At 36.8% G+C, this 27013-nt stretch overlaps 1 protein-coding gene across 1 annotated transcript in view; it reads right to left on the bottom strand.

Moving 5' to 3' along the window:
• Positions 1-1103: 1103 nt before the first annotated feature.
• The window catches only part of LOC308535480 (transmembrane protease serine 11A-like), a gene marked incomplete at both ends in the record, with an annotated part of 54892 nt that continues 28982 nt past the window's right edge, over positions 1104-27013 (bottom strand). The window contains 7 exons of the mRNA XM_081114393.1: positions 1104-1265; positions 3523-3665; positions 7601-7860; positions 11033-11204; positions 13140-13178; positions 17586-17746; positions 18770-18837. Of these exons, the coding sequence (XP_080970519.1) occupies positions 1104-1265; positions 3523-3665; positions 7601-7860; positions 11033-11204; positions 13140-13178; positions 17586-17746; positions 18770-18837 (1005 nt within the window). The remainder of the gene's footprint in view (positions 1266-3522; positions 3666-7600; positions 7861-11032; positions 11205-13139; positions 13179-17585; positions 17747-18769; positions 18838-27013) is intronic.

The following is a 27013-nucleotide window of genomic DNA, read 5'->3' as shown; positions in this document are numbered from 1 at the left end:
ACAAGGCACTTTATTTAGCGGGCATGTTTGTTCTTTCAGATGACATTGTTCACGTGTTCTGTGTGGTAGGTCTTCAAAATTTATATTTATTTTAAAACATATTTTTAAAACTAGGGTTTCATGGTTGCAGTGGTCAGGCTACTGCCACAAGCTTTAGGGGAAAATAGGCTGCAGCAATACAAAGACACTTGATTTCTATCTAGAAAAGCAATGTTCTTTGATTTTTTAATGTATTAGCAAATTTTTAATTTTTTTCTAGGCATTTAACCTTACAATAATAATCTACAGTCACCTCTTGTTGGTCTAAACATGTAAATGCATCTATGAAATGTCAAAATGTTGTGCCACTGTTTTGGGACTGTTCATAAAGTTATCACATTCCCCCAAATTTCTTATAACAAAAATATATTTTTGATTAGTTAATTAATATATATATACTTATTCATTAATCAGGCTTTCTCTGAGTTTATCTGTAGGGTAGGGATAGGTGTGTGTGTGCGTGTGCGTGTGTGTGTGAAAAATCACCACAAATTAAGGAGGTTAGAACCAACATAAAAAGGTTAGATCTCTGGTTTGATTTGTCACAGAACTTTGTTTCCCAGATATAACTTTCTTTTATGAAGACCCCTCCAATGAGTTTATAAGTAAAAAATTAGTTTCTTATGGTGGAAAATCTCTTTGGAAAACCTGGAAGAATGAGAAAAAAGAAAAAAACGTATTTGTGAGTTCTGAAGATTATATAAAGGTTTCCTGAACTCTCTGAGTGTTTAAAAATTTACTCATTTAAGGTGACACCCCTGACAAATCTCATGGATTATCCTCAATAGATTGCATTGCTCCTCTTTTATGCTCCACCTTGTGTGATTTTAAGAGCTGAGTAGCTCTGATGTATTTTTCAAGCCAGGCTAAATTGACCCACGACTTTACAAATTTAAATTCTTTATGAATTGGCTATGGGTTATTGGTTAATTAGAGTGATTCTAAAATAAATAGTGACATATGTTTTGTGTTGCTCGGCCCAGTCATTGAACCTCACTGAATATTTGGGTTCTCATACACGTATGGCCTGCATACAGCTCTCGATGTTGAACTTTTACAGTGATTTAGAGCCCAGTTTTTGAAGCAATCCAGTTTCGGTAATAAGTCACCATTGTGTAGACTCCAGGTTTGTTCTTTTGACCACAGTTATCTCCCCAGCTCACAATTCCAATGAGATACCAGGTATCTTTAAGATCCTTTATGACTAATGGTCCCCCAGAATCACCCTGAAGGTAAAAAAGAGAGAGAAAGAAAATATTAGTTAAATATAAAGCTTATTACTTAAGATATTCTGATGAAGCACATATTTTATTATTAGGCATATATATATATAGATTACCAATTATAGGATAATTAATTGAAACATGTATTTTAAAAGTTATAAAACCCTTTAAAAAGTCTATAAAATTTCAATGTTGACATTTCAATTTTTTTAGTTTTATAGATATACTAGAGGCCCGGGGCACGAATTCATGCACCAGTGGGGGTTCCTTAGCCTGAGGGATTGGGCTGAAACTGGCTATCTGACATCCCCTGAGGGGTCCCGGATTGTGAGAGGGCACAGGCAAGGCTGAGGGACCCCACTGGTGCACAATCAGGGCCAGGGAGGGATGTGGGAGATTGGCCAGCCAGGGAGGAACAATAGGAGGGCTCCAGTGCATGTCCAGCCCATCTCGCTCAGTCCTGATCAGCTGGACCACAGCAGCAAGCTAACCTAGCAGTCGAAGTGTCTGCCACCTGGTGGTCAGTGCATGTCATAGTGAGTGGTTGAGTGGCCTTAGCATATCATTAGCATCTTATGCTTTGATTGGACGACTGGAAGACTGGACACTTAGCATATTAGGCTTTTATTATATAGGATAATTGACAGATAAAATTGTATATATTTAAAGAAAATGACATGATGATTTGACATACTATACTTTGTGAAATGACCATCAAGTTAACTAACATATCCATCAGGCTAATTAACACATCCATCCCTCACATAGTTACTGTGTGTGTGTGTGTGTGTGTGTGTGTGTGTGTGTGTGTGTGTGTGTAGGGGGCAGGTAAGGATGCATAAGGTCTATTCTTAACAAATTTCAAATACATAACACAGAAAGTCAAGCTGATGTTGGTTTTCTTTTGACTCTAAGTAGGGTGCTTAGTGTCCCGTTTTCTCAGACAGACTAAGCCCCACACCATAGACCCCAGTACAATTGCTTTATTTTTGTCTAGGACGTGTGCCTGAGTTTCTCCTTGATAACTTTCTCACTTTTTGTATGACTCTGGCTTATTACTCACTTGCACAATAATGGGTTAGGAATCTTATGTCTGCTCCCCAATCCAGGGAAGTCTCTTCATGAGCACCAATCCTTCCTGAGGCTTTTCATTAATCTCAACGTTTGTCTAGATTCCCATATCCTGTCTGCTCCTAGACTCCTGTCGCCACCTTCCACTTATCCATCAAGGCATGGGCCTCTCTTTGGCTTCCCTGAATTCTAGCTGCCTTCCTCCACATTCTTAACAACTGAGGCTAGGTGAGTGTCAGATTCTGTTCTTTCTAAGCCTATATGCTACTTGTACATATATGTAGCATACCTTTTTCTGACAGAGGCTGCCCATGTTTTATAATCTGTGGGACTCTGGGAAGGGCTTGCTGCCACCTGATATTAATAACCCCATCATTTCATCAGGTAGAATCACCTCCTTGGAATTTTCAAGGATCTCACATCATAGAGCAAGTACCTCCAGGAAGAAACACTTTTGTACCTTGTCAGAACACATATATGCAGGATAGATATTGGATGACAGAGGGGGACATGGTAAGGGCACTGGATAGTCACGACATGGTCTAATCCACCTTCTAAGCATTTGCTACTTCTCACCTCTCATCCTCCTATGCGAGACTCAACAGGTTGCCTGGGGTCCCCTCAAATATGAATTGTAGTTTCACAGCTTTATAATTGTGGTGATGCTCTTCCTCTTTTCTATAATATTATTTTCTTATTCTATAATTGGGCAAGTGCTATTTATCCTTCAGGCCTCATTTAAATGTGATTTTTCTGATACTTGCTGTAAAAATATTTGCTCTTCATTATATCATTTATAACCTCACATCATCGTTCATTATTCCTGAGTGTTTCCTTCCTACATGTGAGCTCTTTAATAAAAGAGAGTTTTATGAATCTTTGGACTTCCAGTATTAAGGACATTTAATTTTATTATTTATTTTTCTTTTTAATCCTCACCCAAGTATATTTTTCCATTGATTTTTAGGGAGAGTAGAAGAGAAAGGGAAAGACAGGAACATCGATGTGAGAGAAACACATAGATTGGTTGCCTCCTGCACCAGCCCTGGGCCTGTGAAATTTGTATTTAGAAATTTTTGAACTGATAAGATATCTGTATTTTGTACTAGTATAAAGACTATAGAATATTTCTTAATTCGGGTAAAAAAATTTTGAGTTAATGATATAAAAATAATGTCTTTCCACCTACCCTGCAGGCATCATACATGCCTTCCAGATATCCAGCACAAAACATCCCAAATTTAATATCACTGCCATATACATCTGGTTGCTTGCACACATCATCACTTATCATCTTGAGTCTGGCTTCTCGAAGTTCATTTTGAGATTCCCCTTAAGGCAAAACAAAATAATTTTAGTGTTTACAGTCAGCATTCTTAGCTAGAATGAAGTGAGCAGACTTTATTCTAATCTTTTTCATACTAAAATTGTCAGCACAGCATGAGTTTAATGTAAGCAGTTTCCAGAGGAAAATAAAATTCTGTTTAAAACCTGGAACATTTAAATGATTTTTATCATATCACTTTTTTTTATTCCTCACCTGAGAACATGCTTTTAAATAAATAAACAAACAAACATATAAATAAATATCTTTTTATTGATTTCAGAGAGAAAGGGTGAGAGAATCATTGATAGGCTGCATCCTGCACACCCCACACTGGGGATTGAGCAACGCTGGCATGCGCCCTGATTGGGAATTGAACTGTCCTAGTTCATAGGTTGATGCTCAACCACTGATCCATGCTGGCCGGATCTGAGGACATGCTTTTATTGATTTTTAGAGAAAGAGGAAGGGAGAGAGAGAGAGAGAGACAGAGAGAGAGAGAAACATCAATATGTGAGTGAAACTTCAGTTGGTTGCCTCCTACAAATGCCCTGACCAAGGATTGAACTCACAACCTGGACATATGCCCTGACCAGGAATCAAACCGGAGACCTTTCAGTGCATGGTATGATGCTCCAACCAACTAAACCACATCAGCTAGGGCCTTATCACATTTTGTTAATCTTCACCCAAGGATATTTTTTTCATTGATTTTTTAGGGAGAATGAAAGAGAGAGGGAAAGACAGAGGGAAACATTGATGTGAGAGAAACACATCAATTGGTTGCCTCCTGCATACACCCCGACCACCTGGGCCAGAAAGGAGCCTGCAACCCAGTATGTGCCACTGACAAGAATCGAACCTGGGACCCTTTGGTCCACAGGCCAACACTCTATCCACTGAGCCAAACTGGCTAGGTGGGGGCCTTATCATATTTTTATAAATAGCTATACTAGCAAGAAATACCATTTTATTTCTTTTCCTGGAAAATCTTTGTATCTTTCCATTAAAAATGATCAGTTTATATATTTAGGAAGACATTAATTTTTTAAAACAATATTTATATTTGTGAACTCTAGTTTATTTCCAGAACTTTGTAGGTCAAGTGTTCTCCCTTGGCTTGATAAAATAACTGTAACACTATGTTTATTTATTTTATCCTTTGCATTTTATGAAGAAGTTTCACACATAAAATGACATTTCAAGGCAATGATTTCATTTTTTATGTATTGTTAGTTTGGGGCTCCAGATTCTAAACTAGATTCTGAATTATAGAAACCAATAGTATGGCAGGAAGATAACTATGGTACAAACAAAGACTATCACAAGCATTCACAGATGCTTTACGTCAAACAGTATGGTCGCTGGGAAACTGACACTGTAATAGACAGAATTCAGTGATGATCCCCACGATTCCTTTGTGATGTCCCTACCCCCAAGTATGGGTGGAATCTCTGAATATAATGTGTATCATGCATATGATTAGGTTATGATATGAGGCACAGGTGAGGAAATATTTTAGGTGTAAACTAAGAAAAATTCTGTTTGACACTGAGTTCATCAAAAGGGAGACTTTCCAAGGTGGGTCTGACCTATTCAGATGAGCCCTTTTAAAAAGGGCTGAGGTCTTCCTGGTTTTGAAAACTTTCCTAATGACATTGAACAAGCAGTTGTCAGAAGCTGCAAGAAATTGAATTCCACCACCAACCAATGATCTTGGAAGAGAACCCAGAACTGCAAATGAGACCACAATCCCCATCAAGACTTTGCTTGCTGTTTTAAATAAATCCTGGAACTCCCTGAACTGTTTCTCAACTCTTGTGAGAATGCTGAATGACATTTCTCACAAAATATTGATTTTTTTCAAAGAATTCGCTCCCCCCCCATTAATTTTCTCTATCATTTTCTCTTTTGTTTTTATTCATTTTCTAATCTTTATTATTTCCTTCCTTCTGCTTATTGTAGGTTTATTTCGCTGCTCCTTTCTAGTTATCTGAAGTGGGAACTTAGATTATTGATTTGAGACCTTTCTGCTTTTCTAATTTGCACATTTGCTGTAAATGTCCTTCTCTGCACTATTTCAGCTGCATCCTGCATGTACTAATATTTTGTTTTTCATTTTAAATCAATTCTGTGTATACTTAAAAGTTTCTTCAAGACTTCCTCTTTGACTGATGGATTATTTACAAGGGAGTTGTTTAATTTCTAAGCATTTGTAGATTTTCCTGCTGGCTTTCTGTTACTAGTTTGTAGTTTGATTCCATTATGATCAGAGAGCATACTATGTATGATTTCAATTTTTAAAAATGTATGTAGGATTGTCTTATGGACCTAGATGTGGCCTATCTTGGTGAATGTCCATGGGTGCTTGAAAAAGTATTTTTTTTGTTGTTGTTGTTCGGTATGGTGTTCTATACATGAAAGTCAGATTCTATTGCTACGCAAAAAGTATTATGCCAGGTATGGTTCTGTACCAGCCTCAAACTCCAAGCCAGGAATGTTTCTTCCCACCAAGCCCCTCCTATCATCCTGAAGCAGAGAATGCAAACTATGACTTAGGACAAAACCCTTCAGATAGAATGCAGACAGAGAGGTGTCAGGCTTACAGCTCTACTCAGCCACCCCTGGAATTAAAAAACTATGGCTAATAATTTCTGTGACTAGTAATATTGCCTTAAAGAAAGCAACACGCTTCTCAGCTCATACAGTATGGAATGAAACCATATGGGACATCTATTCTGGGTCACATTAGTGAAAGGTATTCCTAGTTTCTTAGTAGAGACTGAGAATTAAAGGTCTATTCTTTAGAGTTTATTGTATTTAAATTGTATAGAGCTCTGTGAATGAATTTTGTCATTCTCAGAATGCCCTTTCTCATCTTCTCAAGCCCAGAGTTAAAGAAACCCTCTCGCTGTTGTATATGTATGTACCTGCACCAGATTTTAGGATCCAGAGTGTGTCTAAGCATGCCCCCCAAATATTCAAAAATAAAATAATTTTTACTTGTTAGGAGATCAAGTTAGTATTACCAAGTTAAATAATCTTAGAGAGGGTAATATCTGGTATTGCATAGAGAACGGCGCATAGAAATAGATTTTATTGTTGCTGAGGGAACACCTTTGAAGTCTTCCTTAAAGCCCACCCTTTTAGAACTGCCTCTCCCTCATTCCATGTGATGCTGACCGGGCTGCCCATCACACACCTGCCTTTCTTGGTGTAGGCATAGGTCTGAGCATTTGAGTTAGCCAATCAATCTGAGTACCCCTGGACACAAGCTGGGCCAAAAGAGATATTCTCAGGGATTAGCATAGATTCTGGCAAAGAGAGAGACATGTTCTTCCCTTTGCATCTATAGGTGGAGAGGAGGTAAATCCTGAGCTGCTGTTGGCCACTTTGGAGCTGGAATCCCTCCATATGAAGGGGGAAACAGAGCCGGGAAGTGGAATGATTCAGCAATTTAGAGCTTAGTAACATCATAAGAAGTCCTGAATCCAACTGTTTCTGAAGCCAGACTCATTTCTTTTTTCTTTTTTAAATATATATTTTTATTGATTTCAGAAAGGAAGGGAGAGGGAGAGAGAGAGATAGAAATATCAATGATGAGAGAGAATCATTAATTGGGTGTCTCCTGCACGCTCCCTACTGGGGAGCCAGCTTGCAACCCAAGCCCTTGACTGGGATCGAATCCAGAACCCTTCAGCCCATAGGCCAACGTTCTATCCTCTATGCCAAACTATCTAGGCCAGCCAGAATCACTTCTTGATTTCAAAATTACAAGGGCAAAAGTTGCCATTTCATCATTATTCTTTGTTTTAGCTAATCTGAGTTGAGGTTTTTTCACATGCAAAACAGGAGCCCTAACGAATCCAACCAAGTTGTGGAAATGGCTGAAAATGTTGACGGAAATTAAATCATACCTTATGATCATTTTTAAGATACCCACCACCGTAGTAAAGTGCTCCAAATCCTGTGATATAGACAGTTGAATTTGGTTGGAAGGATGCAGAAGCTTCTGGCAAACAAACCCGGCGGATGTCATCAGTAAAGGTGACTCTGGGAGAAAACTGCACAACAGCAATGTCGTACTCTCTTGCTGGGGAGTGATACTTCTCATGGAGAATAATTCTTTTGATATTTCTTTTCATTAGTGGAGGGTTGATTGTTGTTCCAAAGCTAACAGTCCATTCACGTGGATTTATGTTCCTAGAAAAGATTAGCAAATGAACAGAATATATAAACTGCACTACAATAATTGCACTAGGCTAATAAAAGAGAAAATGGCATCCTGAAAATACTTGATTGCACCAATAACTTTCTTTGACTATTTAAATGGAGTCTACTGCTACTATTTTGACGGTTAAAACATACACAAACAGCATCTTAGGCCTGAATCTAATACAGAATTATTAGATTTTAGAACTGCAAAGGCACATAAAATATCATTTACCTCTTCAACCAATATTTATTGAACATCTACGTGCTGAGTCTTATTCAAAGTGCTGAGGATAAAGTGGTGAACAAGACAGAAAAGGTTAGATTCTAGTGAAGGAAAAAGAGTGAAACCAATTAACAAATGAGTAAATTACCAAACAGTGACAAGGGCTAAGAATAAGATAAAATAGAACAATGGAATAGAATACTAGAGGGTAGTTAGGGAAGGCTCTTTTGGGATATGACAATGGAACTAATACATGGCTGACAAGGAGTCAGCTGTGAGAAGATGGGAAGACAAGTTTCCAGACAAACTTCCCAAGGCTTTAGACTGGAGGGGCTGCAGTTCAGGACCCAAAGGAAGAATGGTGGGGGTGAGGTTGGACAGGTAGGTAGGAACCAGTTTTAGAGTGCCTTATAGGTCATGAGTAAAGCACCTGGATTTATTCAAGTGATATGGATGATTTTAAGATGACAGTACTTGAGTCTCATTTATATTTTTTTAAAAAAACCACAATGTTGATTCTAGAAAATAGATTGTTGGATGATAAGAGTGGATGAGTTAAAAGCTGTCAGAGGTCATGTGAGAGATGGCCAATTGTGTATGACTTATAGCTCGTGGGCTGGAGCAATTGGTGGATAATGGTGCATGTAGGGATTGGAAAGGTCATCTAGTGATGACAGATTATCTAATAAAGCCTGTGTCTCATGCTTAAAGAAAATAAAGCCTAAATGGGCTACACTATTTGCCTAGTATCACATGTCTGCTTGCCTCTCTATGCTCTTTTCTTTATAGGACATGGTCTTCAACCAAAATTTATTTATTAATAGCAAGATAAATGTTCCTTAACTAATTAATTGAACATCATCCATAGGGATAACCAAAGAGACAAATACTGTCTACATAGATACTTGTTTCTCAGCCTAATTATTTCTTAATAGGTAGCTTCATAGAAAGATGCATTTATTATAAACATCAATGGGGCTTAAATCCTATTTGATAGCTGTTAATTGTGCTGGGATTATTATTTTCATTTTTGAGGCAATTTAAAATTTTATTTTTATACACAATTTTTATATGCAAAAATATTCTAATGAGAAAAGCTAAATAAAGATTGGTTTATAAACACAATTGTTCATATAGCATAAATATACACACATTTTAAATTTATAAATCAGTCTTTTGTGAGATTTATTGGTACAAATCTGCACTCACAACTTAATCATGCCTAGAGGAACGTCACATAAAATAGATATTTTGAACTTGGAAATGAAAAGGACAGAATTATATTTACTCAAATGGGAGTGATCATTCTAACACTTTCCAACAATGGCTTGCTACCAATTAATACAGTTTGTGTTTATTACATATGCAGATTACAAACTAGAAATACCTTACATGAGGATGCTGAGTAAAGATTACAAATACACTTAACAATTTTTAATTTGGCCCCATATCAATAAGGTGCAATTTACTAGTGATAAGTATAAAACAGTAATTTAGATCCCCAAATAAATTGTAAACATTTAAAGTGGTGACACCTGGTCTGAAAATCATCCCTGTAAATAGGATCTAGGAATTGTGTTATTAGCTTTAAAAAAATCATGTACTGAGGTTTCTTAAAGTGTTAACTCAATATTAGACTCCACTAATATAAAATAATCTGAGTAGTAAATGCCATACAAAGTCATGAGGTCCTTTCACTGACCCACTGCTTGGGAAATGGGATTTGCCATGAGGAAGTCATATCCTTGTGTTCAACTCTACCATCTCCTAACATTGTGTCCTTGGGCAAGTTACTTAACCTTCCTTATTTCCTTCACTGAAAAGGGGCTTACTAAGCAGGGTTTAGCAAGCAAAGGAGGGCATAGATAAGAATCATATAAAACAAATCTTAAGCACCTAGCCAAATGCTTGTAGCATATTGTGGCTTAATGAATGATGATAGTTGTTGTTACAAGAACACTCTCAAGTGGCCATTGTCTACGCTTGAACCCTTTTGCAGATGGGGACATCATTGCCTTTATATCCCTTTCTTTACCTTAAAGTCCCTTTCATCTTTGAGCATCTCTGACTGTTGAAAAATTTTTACTTGATTACCTAGTTCTCTTACACAGGAAAGTATTTCATATATATGAACATAATTATTTATCATCTCTACCAGAGCTTTTGCAAGATAACTTTTTTTCTCCTAGGATAGTTTCTCAAGCTTTAATTTGCAAACAGATAACCCGGGGAGCCTTTAAAATTCAGCTCCTGATTCTGTAGGGTGGAGATAGGGCTTGAGATTCTTTCATTTTTAACAAATTCTGTAGTTATGTCAATGCTGCTGGTCTACCAACTATGCTTTGAGTGGCAAGACTGTATGGATATACCAGCTCCTTTCTTTATCACCAAGGACTCGCTACTACTCTACTAGTAAGAGCATTTTGTTTTGTCAAGTTCTCTTTAAGTGTATTGTCCAGGACAGAATTCACTATTCTAGGCAGGAACTGACCAACAAAGAGTCTGATATCTCATTTATTCTGGGTTCTGCATTTCTTTTAATGTAATCTAAATCACAATTGTAGTTTTGTGAATCGACTCATAGTAAGTTATCTTCCAACAGAAATTTCTAAGCAATTTTCACTTGTTAAAGCACATCATTTAGTTCTTGCTATTACTCTAACATAAAGTCCTTTTGACATTTCTGTTTTTCTTACCAGAATATTTGGTACTGGGGAAAGGTCATAAAGTGAACTAGTTAGAAAGAAATCTGAGGACCTGCTCAATGACTACTCCACTCCCCCCACAACTTTTCAAATAAGTTTGCAAACGTAACATTGTTTTAGAAAAGAACCAGAATTTCTCATTTTACCTCAGTAATATTTGGGGGTATTGATTATTACTCAGAGACTTTTTTTTTTAGCAGTAGAGGGGTCCAACTTAAGGTCTATAACTTACTTCTTAAAGCAGTGTGCTGCAGTGACGAGCCACGTATTGCTAATCAAGGTGGCCCCACACTGATGGATGTTATCACGCTGAATGGAAGCTTGCCACGGCCAGGCAGCCTTGGCCGCAATGTCTCCGGACATTATTCTGTTGACTATTAATGGAACAACCCGTTTACCGCAACCTGAAAGAGATGAGACTATTGCGTTTTAAGAAATGTGTAAGTTTTGATGCAAAGAACCTCTAATAGAGTACTACAATGCAATACTTGCATCTATCATTATATAAACATGTACAATATTAATATCCGCCCTCTGTATTTACCAATATGTTGATGTTTTATTCTTTCCTTCCCTTTATATATGTGGAATATATTGCCTACTGAAACTATGTACAGCTGCAAAGGGTTGGCACACTGCAAAGTGTGTATCCTAAGGACTTGTGGTGTCAATTACCTACATGTCCTGGGAGCTCATACTAAGATCATTGTTTCTCAATTTTAGGTGATTCAACAGTGTCACTTTGACATGAACTTCTCACAAGAGAACTGACCAGACAAGTAATGTCCTGTTTGTTGGAGCTCCTTCTTCTTTATATTTTTCTGAGTGGCCAGTTCTTAAAGTGTGCATGAGGTAATGTATGGTGACCAGTCTCTCACTTTCAGGATGGAGTTCCATGTTTCCACATAAACATCACATTCACTATTGGTGGGAATAAGTAGGTACTCTGTTCTGTGCATCAGATCAGAGATTAGTCTGCTGCTTAGGGTTCCTGTTAAGAATCAGTCTCCTTTATTAGCACCTTTATGGTGATAATAGGGAAAATAAACTAGCTTCACTTTTTGTTCTAACTAATTAGGTATCAAAAAAGAAAACTGATTTTTACTGGCATTGATTACACTCCAACTGTGGCCAGTCATTTAAAAAATCTCCATCACTCTGCCATTGCTCTAGTTCACCATTTTTCTCATCTAGAAGATTTCTACAGTGTCCCAGTTTATCTCCCTGCCTCTAGTCTTGTCCCTCCAATCTGTTCTCCACATTGAAACTGAGTGATCTTTCTGATCTGAGTAAAACAATTTAGTGATTTTTCACTGCACTCCAAATAAAGTCAAAATGTGTCAGCAGGATTCTGGTCTTTGGTGACTATTAATCATGCCTCTTTCTAATACCTTCAATTTCCATTCTGTGTTCCAGCCACACTGATGTTTTGCAATTGCAAGACATGACCATGTCCTTTCTTTCCAGAAGACATTTTTACACACTACTTTCCCTGCCAGGACACTCATCCTACTTGTCATTTGTTTTATGGTCTCCCCTCTTTTCTGTCTCAGATCATGTTCTGACTCCACAAGATGAGGTTAGCTTACTCTCTGATTGACTCTCATAGCAGTGTGCACTTTCTCTGTCATAGCATTTATCACACCATTTTAATATTTCCTGATTTACTTATGTCTTCCCCTAACTTCAAACTCTTAATTTTAGAAGCAGTATTGTGTCTCATTCACAATTATATTCACTTCCTGGCACTTAGTAGATATTAAAATGATATTTGTGGAATGAGCGAGGGAATTAATTAATTAATTAAAATGTGTAGTATGGTGTGTTTGCAAGACACATAGATGAATGCATGAACAGCTTTGCTCAAATTCATCACCACTTTTATAAAATCTTTCAAAAATTTGGTTACACTGATATAAAATAAACAAGTGGAGCTGCTGTCAACCATAAAGGTAAGATATATTAAGCAAATTTTATAGGTCAGTCACAGATAATGGAATCTATCTCTTCTCCATCTCATTTTCTCATTTTATTTCTCAGCAGAAAGCATATTTGGTAGCATTTAAAAATTAGAAAAGCAAGTCCATTTATTCCAAACCAGAAATATATATGTATAACTTATGCAAAATGTTCAAAATTTCAATCATGTAAAATGTTTTTCTTAAACATGAGAAAAGATCAATCTCAGGGTTAGAAATAAAAGTATTTCGATATTGCCCAATTGCTATTCTCTCCCAAGAAAAGTGGGACATGGATGGGAAATTATTAGCAAATATTTGAAGATATTGTTCTTTCTGATGTGGAAATAGAACTTGTTTTTATAAGCTAACTAGACTTACATGCTTGGACAGTTAACTTCCCTGTTGATGAGCTCATTGCTGAAAAACAAAATAGAACAAAGAATAATAATTTGACATTCTCCTGATTGGCCTCCATGACCTGAAATTACCAGGAAGTGCTGACCATATATGGATTCTAGACAGTATTCTAGAGTCAGGAGAATGGCTACTAGATATACCAGATATATGCACAATTTTTGTAGAGACTAATAGGCAACCTCCAATTAGGTGCATAATACCTCAAACAGTGGATGATTAGGGAACAAATAGTGAAGATTAAATTTCACAAATAGTTTATATTCCTACAGAACAGTGGTTTTCTAATGGTGTAGAAAACACCCTCTTTGGATTTCACCTTAGAAGAAAGAAAAAGCGGGGAAGTAGGGAGCAAGTAGGTGGGGTTTTGAGGCTCAAACTCAGCCTCAACCAGAGAAGGACTGCTTTTATCTCTTCTGTTTAAGAGTTCACAGAAGCTTTTCTCTGGTAAAAAGGTTTAGGAATAATAATAATAATAATAATAATAGTAAAACACATTGAAAACACCCATGTGAACTGTACTTAAAATACTTCTAAGACATAGTTCCTAAATTATCAAAATGATTTTTTCTGAAGAGTAAGCTATTGTGTATTCTTATCCAAAATCAATTATTGAACAGAAACTAAGATTAAATTCTGTTAATTTCCAACAAAGTTAGGGATCTGATAAAGAAAACATGAATACTTAAACTTAAGTTGGTGGAAGGTTGCCTGAATACTGATGATTTTCAAGATAAAATTGCTTGCTGAGCAGAATGAAGATAAACTTTTACAAATTTCCACCAATGGTATCTTTAGACTCATGTTGTCTGCATTTAACTTCTCATTGTGCAAAATAAGAAATTTTACCCACCTTCTATAAGTCCCACTTGAAAAACTAGTGATGATGAACTCTGTAAATTGGGGTTTTGAAAATATTGAATTCAATGATTCCCTTAAAGGCATGCCCAAATTATTATATGGTGAAGAATCAATTTCTCAGGACACATTCTCAATGTGTATTTTGTATCAGTTAAACAATATATAATTGACCCCCTCCTCCAGAGGATTATGAAGAGTAGGAGGCCGCCGTGGTTGATTACAGTGATCCATATGCTGAGGAGGACCTGCCCTGGGCTCCAGGGTCTTATTTGGAATGAACTCAATTTTCTGTCAAATGTTGTCTATGGAAGGAACTCAATTTTCTGTCAAATATTATTTTTAGTAAATTTCTTATTTCACTTAAAAAAACAATTTAAAATGCCACATAGTAGTAATGCACTAAAATGGAAAATAGTATAATGTTAGAATTATATATTGATTAACTGATACAAAATAAAGGTTGGTCTTTATTTGGTGATTTTATAATAGTATAATGTTAGAATTCTTCAGTTAAAACTTCTTCAGCTTAGTTTGAGCTGGATGCAAATACCTCTTTTCCAGGAATGATGCCAGGTTAAGTGTAATGGTTGTTAAGTATAATTGGATTTTTAAGGGTTGACTTTCTAGGGGACATGATTATGCCTAGAGGTAAACTTCCTATGCACAAGTCACTAGCTGTTGAAGGTTTCTAATTTGTATCAATATTTTGACTTTCCACATCTAGGAGCACAAAGAAACATGAACATCCTAGTCTTGAAAGTAACCCTCTCACACATTTCTGAGTTGGGAGTAATGCAGTTAGTATTCAGGGCTCTACAGCCTACAAGTAACATGATGGGAGTGGGAGCACACCCACTGCAGGTAGGCAGTGAGCTGCTCGGCCACAGCCAGGGCATTTGCAATGCAGAGGTGTTGACTTTGGCCTTGCTTTCACACACCGCATCACATGAAGGACCCACACCACACAGTAATTTGTCAAAACAAAACACATATTTTGACAAATTATGGATAAATCTTGGGCTGCAGTTTTTTATTCATTGGGAGTCCCCCAAATTAAGTGTTTCTATAGACCAATGTTTTTGCCTGTAAGAACAGCCTTGAGGTTTCTTAATGAGCTTTCCACTAATGGGCCTTTCCTAAGTGCTAACAAACACTGCTCTTATTACATTTATAAATTTGGAAATCTTCAAGGTTCTAGCTTTTCTATTACCAGTCACTCACATTAATGCTTTCAGTTTCCAAAACATATATACAATTTACTAATTTTCTAAGTGGTAATAGTCTATATGTTCCATATTATATATATATATATATATATATATATATATATATATATATATATATATATTCCTATAGCCTCATGGTATTTCTATTTCAGGAAGAACAAACATTATCATTACAATTAGAGGCCTGGTGCATGAAAATTCATGCACTCAGGGTGGGGCGTGGGGTCCCTCAGCCCAGCCTGTGCCTTCTCGCAGTCCGGGACCCTTGGGGGATGTCCACCCTCTGGCAGCCCAGAGTCCTAGGAGGATGTCTGACTGATGGCTTAGGCCTGCTCCCCGCACATCCTTAGCACTGCCGTGGAAGTGGGAGAGGCTTCCGCCACCACTTCCTTGCTCACAGCCATCATCCCAGCTTGTAGCTGAGCAGAGCTCCCTCTGTGGGAGCGCACTGACCACCAGGGGGCAGCTCCTTTGTTGAGTGCCTGTCCCCTGGTGGTCAGTGCACATCATAGCGACTGGTTGTTCCACTGTTTGGGTCAATTTGTATATTACCCTTTTATTATATAGGATTTTTTAGATGAGAAAATGAAGGCAAAGGCCTAGGCCAATTACTTGGGTCGTCCTGCAGTGACTCAGTGGGGTTAGAATTAGTCAGGTAACTCTTAAATCAGGTTCTCTATCAGCACATCCTACCCTTTAAACTACTCCAGCCATTAAAATAAACTGCAGTGTACAATCTGAGTCTGTAAGAAACAAAAAGACCAGGCAATCCATGACCATTTCACACCTCATTTCAAGTTTCAGATAGGTCAGGCTTTTAAATTCCTGGTAAGTTAACTGGTTATTGGGAATTAAATAGAACTATCATGTAACTTATCAGGATTGCCACTATTTCATAACCTCGATTCATTTGCTTTCCCACCTAACAAAGAAGGTGGATTAAGCCCTTGACAGTTTCTTCCCCCTCGGCTTGGGAGAGGTCCACAGCTTTATTCCTTGAGTAGCTGACTCTTTGCCACATCAGCAAACTCCTGCCCATCCCATTCATTCACATTTTTGCTTCCTGGTCTGGTTTCCTCTTGAAGAGTCAGTCAGACCCTTACAAGGGCAGGGCATCCTGTTTCCCATCTGATATTAATCACTCTGATTCTCTTTGTGACTTTAAGGATTGTGTCCATTGGAATTTGTAGGAAAGTCTGCCGGAAGTAGATGCAGCTTAATATACAAGGGTAGACAGGTTTTTGTCTAGCTGGACTCATCAGGGTATGCTAATAAGGAATGAATTTCTAAGAGATGAATCTGAAAAAACAGAATTTCTAAAATGTGTTTGACCACAGAGCCATTTTAAACAGAGCCTCTCAAGAAATTAGAGATCTCGATTTGAATTTTACCTCCTTTTAACAATTAGAGTCCTTAATCTTTTGAGGCCTTCGTTCACATCTATAACATTTGCCTACTTCTTAGGGATCTAGAAATTAGATGCAGCATATAAAGGGAATAGACAGGGCCTTGATAAAGGTTGATTCTCTATTTTAGAGAAGTGTTAACAGTATAATTGTTTCAATAAGTTTTTCTAGGTTAGTGATTTTTACTTATTAATTGTAAGATTGCTTTAGTGGCTCCAAAGTTAGTTTACCAATTTTCCAAATGCCCATAGGAAAAAAGTTAACAAAAATGTCATAATTGCCCTAGCCAGATTAGCTCAGTTGATAGAATGTCAGCCTGTGGACTGAAGGGTCCTGGGTTCGATTCAGGTCAAGGGCACATGCCCGGGTTGCTGGCTTGATCCCTAGTAGGGAGCATGCAGGAGGCAGCCAATCAATGATTCTCTCTCATCATTGATGTTTCTATCTCTCCTTTTCCTTTCCTCTCTGAAATAAATAAAAATATATTTTCTAAAAATGTAATAATTTCACTTGATTCAGAAATTATCTATATTTTTGAGAGGCAACACACGAGTTTATGTTTAGAAAGGTTCCACCCAGAAAAGCAGTTGTTGCTAAATGCTTAGTATTTTCACTTCCTTAGTCATGGAGGCAGTGATGGGTCAGATTAATTTTCTATTAATGGTAAAGGTTGGCCTTTATTTTGGGATCAGCACCAGTCACTTACTACAGGAAAAACCCCTTGACAACTAACTGTAGACATGCTTTCATCAGTCAATAATATTAGTAAGACCTTGAAATTTTACTTTTTTAACTTAAAAAAATTAATCTTGATTCTAGCTATTGTTTGGAATAGAAATATGGCACTTAAGTTTAAGGTGAGACACAACATGAGCCTAATAGAGAATTTCACATCACACAGAAAGGTGCCTACTTACCATTAACTTGCACTGATGAGGCATTTATTGACAAGGCTCTTGTATTCCTTATCTTCTGGTTTAGGATGTTATGGATTTTCTTCTTCCTTACTGCCCTTTGCTCAGCAAATGGGAACTGGAACACCATAATGATATCTGCTTTCACACCATCGTCCTCTGGACTTTGAGACAGAAGAGAAAGGTGATTATTCGAAGTAATAATCTGGTATCAACTTACACTCTTTCCTGTATTTTCTTTCCCGGAATTATGTCTCAATTGTTGAATTCACACAAAAATTCACTGACAATGGCTACAGATTTAAAGGAGTTCATAAGATTATGATAATGTTGCTTGAATATTATGGCAAATCAGAATTTCAAAATAGAAGGCATGAAGTCCAGAAGGTTTCAGCAAATATGTTCCTTTTATCTCCCAAGTATTACAGAATTTACCAATTTTATAAAATTCATCTGGTAGTCACTAGTTAGTAAATTGTAAGGAACTTGGAGTAAGTCTGTTACTAGGCATTAGTCTATGAGTGAGAAAAGTGATTATTTCCTTCAAATAAATCTGTGTAAATATATTCATTTTCTTTAAGAAGATGAGTCATACAGGCCCATACATTTGCACCTATTACATATAGGTTCTGCTATGTGCTTTCCAAATAACATAATAGAAACCTCTGAGCGATTCCTGCAACTGATATGAGTCTTCCCCCTCCACCACAACAAACAGAACATTTATTAAAACAGAAACCTGTTTTTGTGTAGGTGTGCCCACTAACTCTGGGGCTTTATTACAGGTAAAACTAATTGTCCCAAATTGTAGTCAACTTTTCCTTCTTAATATTTTTGAAATGACATATTTGTAAGAAAAAATACAACTTGGTGCCTGCAGTGACATACTGCTGGGTTTTCCCAGACACAGATTCTGGTAGTTCCAGTTACTGAATCTTGGTTCTGTTTCACTTGGGAAACCGTCACTTGGGGAACTTTGAACATATCACTTAACCTTCCCCCAGTTTTGTTTTCTCCTTTACAAAATGGTGATCAGTGCCATGTCTTGAGACTGTTGTAGAGATAATGTTTATGAGAAACCCTTTCCAAAGCCTAGCTCATAGAAATGCAGCATATACGAGGGTCCCTGTCCCCTTTGCCCTTTGTCTCATTAGGCTGTGATTCCACCTTTGCCCAAACATACATACGTCAGTCTGACTACTCGGTTCTTGATATAATGCTTATTCAAGGCCGAATCTATAAATATCTCATCCACCTGTTATTACAACAAGAGAGAAACTTTGTGTTAATAAAGAATTTCATAATGAGCATATACTCCTGATTAAATACTAAAGCAGTAGAAAAACAATTTAACATGAGTGATATCATTATTTAAACCAGTGGTTCTTTACCCTCACAGTACAACAATGTAATTTGCAGAATTTTAAAAAATTACAGATGCTGGGGTGGTTTATCTTCCAGAGTGTTAGTTAAAATTGGTCTGGAAGGCACCTAGGCATTCATAGGTCCAATTATTTTTAAATCATTAGCCAATGATTTTTAAATTGTTGTGGATTGTGGGCTCTAGGAAGAAAGAGTAATATGGTGTTTCAGGTTAGATAAGAATTGTGCTATCAGTTTATGTCACCAAGGAAGGAGAAGAAAAGCTACTGTTTTGGTCGATATGCACAGTTTGAATTGCTTGTCATAGCACTATTACTGGTATGTTGTGGTTTATCAGGTCTAGATTTTGACTTGCAGTACCCGACAGTGACCACTTGGTGGCAACAGTGTCACCAGAATGCTGGCACTGCATTTCACATGTGGTAGATCAGTCACAGGTGCAAAAAACCATGTCTTACATCCTATGGAAGGAGCAAGAAGACCAACTATCATTTTGAAAAACACAAAAGATAGAAATAAATGGAAGGCTGTTTTAGGGATCAAGGAATACGTTATGACTACCTTGACATCATTAGGCATTCATAAATGTTTAAGAACAAAAATATTAACGATGTCCTTTAATCCCTACAATAACTCTTGGAATTAAGAATTATATTGATTCTTATTTTCTATAATAATAAAAGCATAATATTCTAATTAGACCGGATGTCCTTCCGGAGGAAGCCGGGGCTGCGAGGGAAACCTGGGTCCAGGGTGCTAGAGGGAAGCTGGTGCCAGCAGCTGTGGGGGAAGGAAGGCCTACTCTTGCATGAATTTCATGCATTGGGCCTCTAGTATTTAAATATGAAACTAAGACTCAGAGACATTATATGAATTTCTCTGGAATCACGTGAATAATAAACTTGGACTTAAACCTATGTCTTCTGTCTTTAGGTCTCTTTTCATCAAACATACAACCTCCCTGTTAAATGTGATATAGATCTTACTTCAATTTTTTTTATAGAAAACATAATAGTAAGTTATAAAATAACTAGTTGGTTGACTTTAAAAGACAAAGTATAAAAGATGTAATGATATGCATTTGATACATTTAAGATCAAAAGTGTCACTTGGAAAACAAAGAAATTGCTAGGATCCAAAGTATAATTTTATTTGTATTTAAATAAGAAAAGCTGAAAGGGACTGAGGAGGTATGGGGCTTATTTATTAGTAACAAAACTGTTTTTGAAAGATACGTTTTTGCAAGAGTGACATTATTATAATCACTTCTCTCTTGTAATCCACAACTAGTCCTATTACTCAGTTTCCTGGGGAAATCCAAAAGAAAAGAAAAGACAAACAAAAAAAATAACAGAGATAAAAGTGAAAAATATTAAAAAGAAAAGTTAATAGCAGTTGGATATCTTTCAAAATTTGGTTTCTAATTATTCTCTGAAATCCCAACCACAGTTGATCCCCTGGCCCTTTGTAACTTGTTGGTGAAGGTATTGGAGTAAGTTTTTGACTGGGGATGACATCATTCATATGGCAACATGCCTCTGAAAAGACTATCTACACCCAGCATCAACTTTGTCTCTGAATGATTCAACTGTCTGGGAAGATAGGAGCTGAAATAATAACATAAGAGGAAACTGGGTAGAAGTAACTTCAGTAATCATAGAAATAAAGGACTTTCTTCCTTATAACTCAAATCCCAGGACCTTGCCTCATTGATTAGGGCTGGGGTGAGGCCAGGATTTTTAGGTGATCAGGTAGCTTTAGGAAAACACTTTGAGAAATGCTAGGGCACAGACTGGCTAGGAGTATTGCACTAAATAAATTTATGACGGGAAAAATTAGAGCAAACATGAACATAAACTTTATTGCTGACTGGCATTTTTGTATGAACTAGCTTTCTAGAGACCCAAAATCATGTTTCCCAGGTAGATGAAGGCCTATCTCATCAGAAACACTCCACCAACACTTGTTGGCATTCTAAGTTCTCAGAAATGTTGGAGGACACTTAACTTGTGTGCCAGCTTGTTATAAATTTATTATTTATACTACCTAATAGAGTAAGTGGTTTCTAAATCTATACTGCTTCACATTTGGGGCATTTGTAGAATTTTGTAGTTGGAATTCCTCTCCTAACATTGAATAAAGACCCCTTTCAGGTTAGTACTTTTTTGTGTTGGATGATTTTGAAATGCTAGTAATTGCACTGAGATTAAGTTCTAAGAGGGCAATTGGAGGTTACTTGGGTGTTTAATGAAAGAGTTAGGGAGAGGCTGTCAGCTCAAACAAACAGACCTCACCCAACCATTCAGTGATCATTCCCAAACTAACTCTGTTTACACACGTAGCCTCCTTTCACTGTCAGATGTGCCCAACCGAATCCTCTCTCAGCAGTCTTTGTATTCACATAGGGGAGTTTCAGGGCTGAGACTGCAAACTTCAGATAGATAAGCCACTGAAGATTGTCCAGTGAGATATAAAAGCAGTTCCTTCTACCATCACACCAGAAAAGCCCCAATGAACCAAAATATGCCATGAAGAAAACTTCAGATTCTGTTGATTTCTCATAATTATAACAAAAATACCACATAAAGGATGTATAAAAGATGCTTTTTAAAAATACGCCACTAAGGCTTAGTAAGGCTTAATGGATGCTGCTTGATACAAGGGTTGAACTCAAGGTAGAAACAGAGAACAGAACACAATTAAATTTGAGCCTCCAGTCATTAAGTCAGACATTCAAGGGCCTCACCATGTGCCAATTCCCCGCACCCACTTCAGCACCACCACCACCTTTCAGGCTTGGCTATGCCCTTGCCCTTCTCAAGCTATTCCTTCGGTCAGGAGCACCTCCCCAATTCTACTAGCTCTGTGTTTCTGAAGCACAGCTCTCCTTTAAGGTCTACTTCAGATAATACCTTCATTGGGGTTATTCCTTGAACCTCAGAGTAATTATGTTTCCTCTTGTCTTAATTTTTCTTATCCCTCTTAAACCTTCCACTCTTTAATATAGTTACTTATGCAAATATGATATTTCCTCTACTAAATGGCAAACCCTTTCTCGGTAGGAACTGTGATTCATCTTTTCATGCTCTGCAATATATAGGAATGCAGCATGTTTTTGTTGAATGTATTAATAAAAGAGAAATTTATTTATCAGAGAGTCTTGCATTTATTAGGACATTTGTAAGAGTTGTTAATGCACTTTATATCAAATTGTGATTAATGTTACTAGAGAAGAAAAAAATTGCCCATCCATGAATTATTTAAAACATTTGCCTCCTTGTTGACATTTTCAGGTAATTTGATTCCTTGTGGAAAACTCCTCCATGATGAGACTACACTAGTTATGAGAGAAGACTAGTATCACTGCTGTTTTCTACCTGTGCACCAGGCACAAACTCCATTGTATTTGAGCTCATTTGCTTTTCCCACCAACCTCTGAGGTAAATACTATCATATTGGTAAGTGAATTGCCCAAGGTGACACAGCAGGGAGCCAGCTGACCTCAGTGTGAGCACACAGGTGGGCTCTCACTAAGGGTTCCTACCCACTTACGTGTAGCAAACAGTGTGTTAGGGGGACCAGAAATACTCCTGTTATACTCCTCTCCGAAGGCAGCCTGTTTTCTTTGGTCCCCAAAATAAAGGTCATAATCTCGATAGTTCTATTACAATCCTTTGAGGTTATTATTGTATCCAGATTTTTTGTGAAACCCAAGATTCAACAAGTGAGCTGTGAATCATTATCCTAAGCCTGTGTAGAGCATGGCTAACCTGAGCATTGGTGGGGCTCCCAGGATTTGGGGGCTTGTTGACCTTTTGGGAATTAAGTCACTTCATTTTCACAAAGTCCTCTTTATAACTCCCACAGCTTTGCACCCAGTGCTGTGTCTTTTGGAGAAGACAGCTGGATCCATTGTATATGGGACCTGTGGGTGTGTGAGCAGTTTCCATGGAAGTGTGACATTCTGATTACTCTAAACCAGGAAGTGATGATAGCACCCAATGGGTTGTATTGTTATGTGATGTTACCAAAGTTGTTTCTTTGATTGTACTACTACTTCCTCAGTGTTTCTTTGTGAAATGCCAGAAGGAAACAGACATCTGTGACTAAATAACCATATATCACAAATAGCAATATATTGGAAAAACTTATCTCAAATCGGTTTATATTCCTGAGACTGACAGGCAAAATAAAGTCATAGAATTAAAATGTTTGCAATTAAGGGTGATAAAGACATTTTTAAGTATAGTACATTTAAGTATACTACAAAAGCCTAGATCTCTGAGTTATCTTTTTTAAAAGAGGAAAATATATAATTAGTATCTGCTTAAAGTTGTACTGAAGATATTTAAACCAGAATGTTCAAAGCAAGGGATGATCATTATATAGAAGATTCATTCCTCTCCAGGTGATTGTCTTCAAAATTTCTAAATTTGATTATTCTTTCAGAAGGAGAGAGAGAGAGAGAGAAAGAGAGAGATAATAATTTCTCTTAGACTTTTTATAGTGCCTGAATAATGAATAATAACCTAAATAGGTTATCCAATAGAGTGAAGACTGTGAAATATTTACAACTTTTTTAGGAAGTTTAGAGATAGCTCATATTGCTTCCTGTCACACAGAAACTTCCCTCAGAAAACACCCATCCACATCTTTCCTCCAATCATAGATTGTTTATGCTACACATATACAGGGTGCCCCCCCGCCCCAACTTATACACATACATTCTTGATAGCTCAATTGCTGGTTCTTCCTTTTCAGATTTAACTCATTGGAATTAATAATTACTCAAAGTGTGTATATGTTTTTTGGGACACTCAGTTAATGCAAATATATCCACTAACCTCCTTCCTCTCTCTATTACAATTGCTTTAACCGTTGTTTTTCTCTTCATAAACTGACACAGATAGAAGAGATTATAAGCTAAAAACAGTAACAAGAGACAAAGAATACAATGAGAAAGGGTCAATTTATTTAGAAACTATAACCATAATAAATATATATGCACCCTACATCAGCGCTCCTAAATTAAGTAAATACTAACCGATTTGAAGGGACAGACAACAATAAAATAATAGTAGGAGATTTCAATATCTCACTTCCAACAATGCATAGATCATTCAGGCAGGAATTTAACAAAGAAACATTGTATTTGACCATACGTCAGACCCAATGGACCTAACAGAACATTATATCTAAAAATAGCAGCAAAATAATACATTCTCAAGTGCACACAGAAATTCTCCAGAATAGATCATTTGGTGGGTCATAAACAAATCTTAGGAAATATTTAAGAAGATTGAAATCATACCAAGTATATTTTATGACTATCATGGTATGAAAGTAGAAATCAACTGGGAGAAAGCTAGAAAATTCACTAATATGTAGAAATTAAGCAACATATTTATAAGCAACCAATGAGTTAAAGGAAAATCCAAAAAATATCGTGAAACAAATAAAAATGAAAAAACAATATACTAAAACTTATGGGATGCTGCAAAAACAGTTCTAAGAGAGAAGTTCATATCAAAAAATGCCTACATTAAGAAAAAAAAGATGCTAAATAAACAATCTAACTTTACATCTTAAGGAATAAGAAAAATAACTAACTCCAAAATTAGCATAAGTAAGAAAATAACAAAGATCAGAGCAGAAATAAATGAAATAAACATTAGAAAAATAACAAGAAAAGATAAAGGAAACTAAGAGCTTGTTTTTTGAAAAGATAAACAAAATAGACAAGCCTCGACAAATTTAAAAAAATGAGAGGAGAGTCAACTAAATAAAATCAAAGATGAAAGAGGAGACATTATAACTGGTACAAAAGAAATACAAAGAATAACAGAAGACTACTATGAACAATTATATTCCAACAAATTGGATAACCTAGAAGAAATGGATAAATTCCTAGAAACATACAATCTAATAAGACTTAATCATGAAGAAATAGACAAATCTAAATAGAGAAAACATGAATAAGGAGACTTCATGGGTAATCAAAAGCCTCCCAAAACAGACAAGCCCAGAACCAGATAGTTTCACTGGTGAATCTACCAAACATTTAAATACAAATTGATACCAACCCTTCTCAAATTCTTACAAAAAAATTGAAGAGGAAGGAATAACCCCAAAATCATGTTACAAGGCAAGAATTACCCTGATACCAAAGCCAGATAAGGACATTACAAGAAAAGAAAACTAGCCCAGCTGGCATGGCTCAGTGGTTGAGCAGTAACCTGTGAACCAGGAGGTCCCGGTTCCATTCCTGGTCAGGACACATGCCGGGGCTGCAGGCTCGATCCCCAGTGTAGGGTGTGCAGGAGGCAGCAGAACAATGGTTATCTCTTATCATTGATGTTTCTATCTCTCTCGCTCCCTTCCTCTCTGAAATAAAATATATATATTTTTTTTTTAAAAAAGAAAAGATAATGATAGGCCAGTATCTCTGGTGAATATTAGTGAAAAAATTCCCCCCCCCCCCAAATATTACTAAACCAAATTCAGCAGCACATTGAAAGGATCATACACCATAATGAAGTGGGATTTATTCCTGGAATACAAAAATGGTTTAACATACACAAATTAATAAATAATGTATACACATATTAGCAGAAAGAATATAATCATCTCAATAGATGTGGAAAAGCATTTAACAAAATATAGCATCTTTCTTTATAAAAATGCTCAACAAATTGTATATAGAAGAAACATCACTACTGTATATAGAAAACCCTATAGACTCCACCAAAAAACTGTTAGAACTAATCAATAAATTCAGTAAAGTTTCAAGACACAAAATCAACATACAGAAATCAGTTGCATTTTTATACACTAGCAACAGAATATCTGAGAAAGAAATTTTGATTCACAATAGCATCAAAAATAATAAACTACCTAGGAATGAATTTAACCAAGGAGGTGAAAGATCTCTACACTGAAAACTATAAGACTTTGATGAAGGAAATTGAAAAAGACAAAAAAAAAAAATGAAAGATATCCCATGTTCATGGATTGTAAGAATTAATATTGTTATGGTGATAATTATCTTGTATATAAGTGTATCAAATCAACATGGATTACACTTTAAACTTACACAATGTTATATATCAATTCTATCTCAATAAAGCTGGATAAAAACTGATACAGGAAAGCAAAGTAAGCAAGGATAAAGACATATTTATATAATAAGTAAACACATGTGTTGTATAACTAAAAGTAATCTAGTACCATATATTAGACTACAGGCCCAGTGCATGACATTCGTGCAGTGGGGGGCGAGGTCCCTCAGCCCTGCCTGTGGCCTCTTGCAGTCCAGGACCCCTTGAGGGATGTCTGCCTGCCAGCTTAGGCCTTGGGGAGCGGGCCTAAGCCAGCAGGCTGACATCCCCCAAGGGGTCCTTAGCGCTGCCTTGGAGGCAGGAGAAGCCACTGCCACTGTACTCGCCAGCCATGAGCCTGGCTTCTGGCTGAGTGGCGCTCCCCCAGTGGTAGCACACTGACCACCAGGGGGCAGCTCCTGCATTGAGCATCTACCCCCTGGTGGCCAATGCACATCATAGCAACCAGTTGTGCCACCGTTCAGTTGATTTGCATATTAGCTTTTTATTATGTAGGATTTATAATCTGTATGGACTTAAATATTATATGAGAGAAAAATTTATATAGAACTGAGTTGTCTATCTTAGCTGAGTTTTTTCTTGACTAGTAGAACAATTTAGAGAAAAGAGCTTATGTTTGAGTGACCTATATTTCTTCAGATCTCCCCTCTATCATTTCCTAGTTGTGCACCTTAACTTCAGAGGCTTAATTCTCTTATCTGTAAAATGTAGATAATAATGCCTCCTTTGCAGTGTTATATTGGAGATTTGACATGAAATATACAACAACTAGCCTTTTCTTTCAGGATTCAAATTAAAGACATAGAAAGTAGAAGTAGTGTTACACATCTTCCTCTTTCATCATGTCTAATCTTTAATTACAAAACAAAGTAAGTCTTAGCTCTCAAGTAAGGACTCAGCCACTCTCTACATCCAATTTTTCTAACTTCT

The sequence above is a fragment of the Myotis nattereri genome, assembly GCF_964212035.1.
Source record: "Myotis nattereri genome assembly, chromosome: 1".
In the NCBI taxonomy this organism is placed as follows: Eukaryota; Metazoa; Chordata; class Mammalia; order Chiroptera; family Vespertilionidae; genus Myotis; species Myotis nattereri.
Note: the sequence above shows the minus strand (reverse complement) of the source record. Positions and strands in the feature narration are given on the sequence as shown.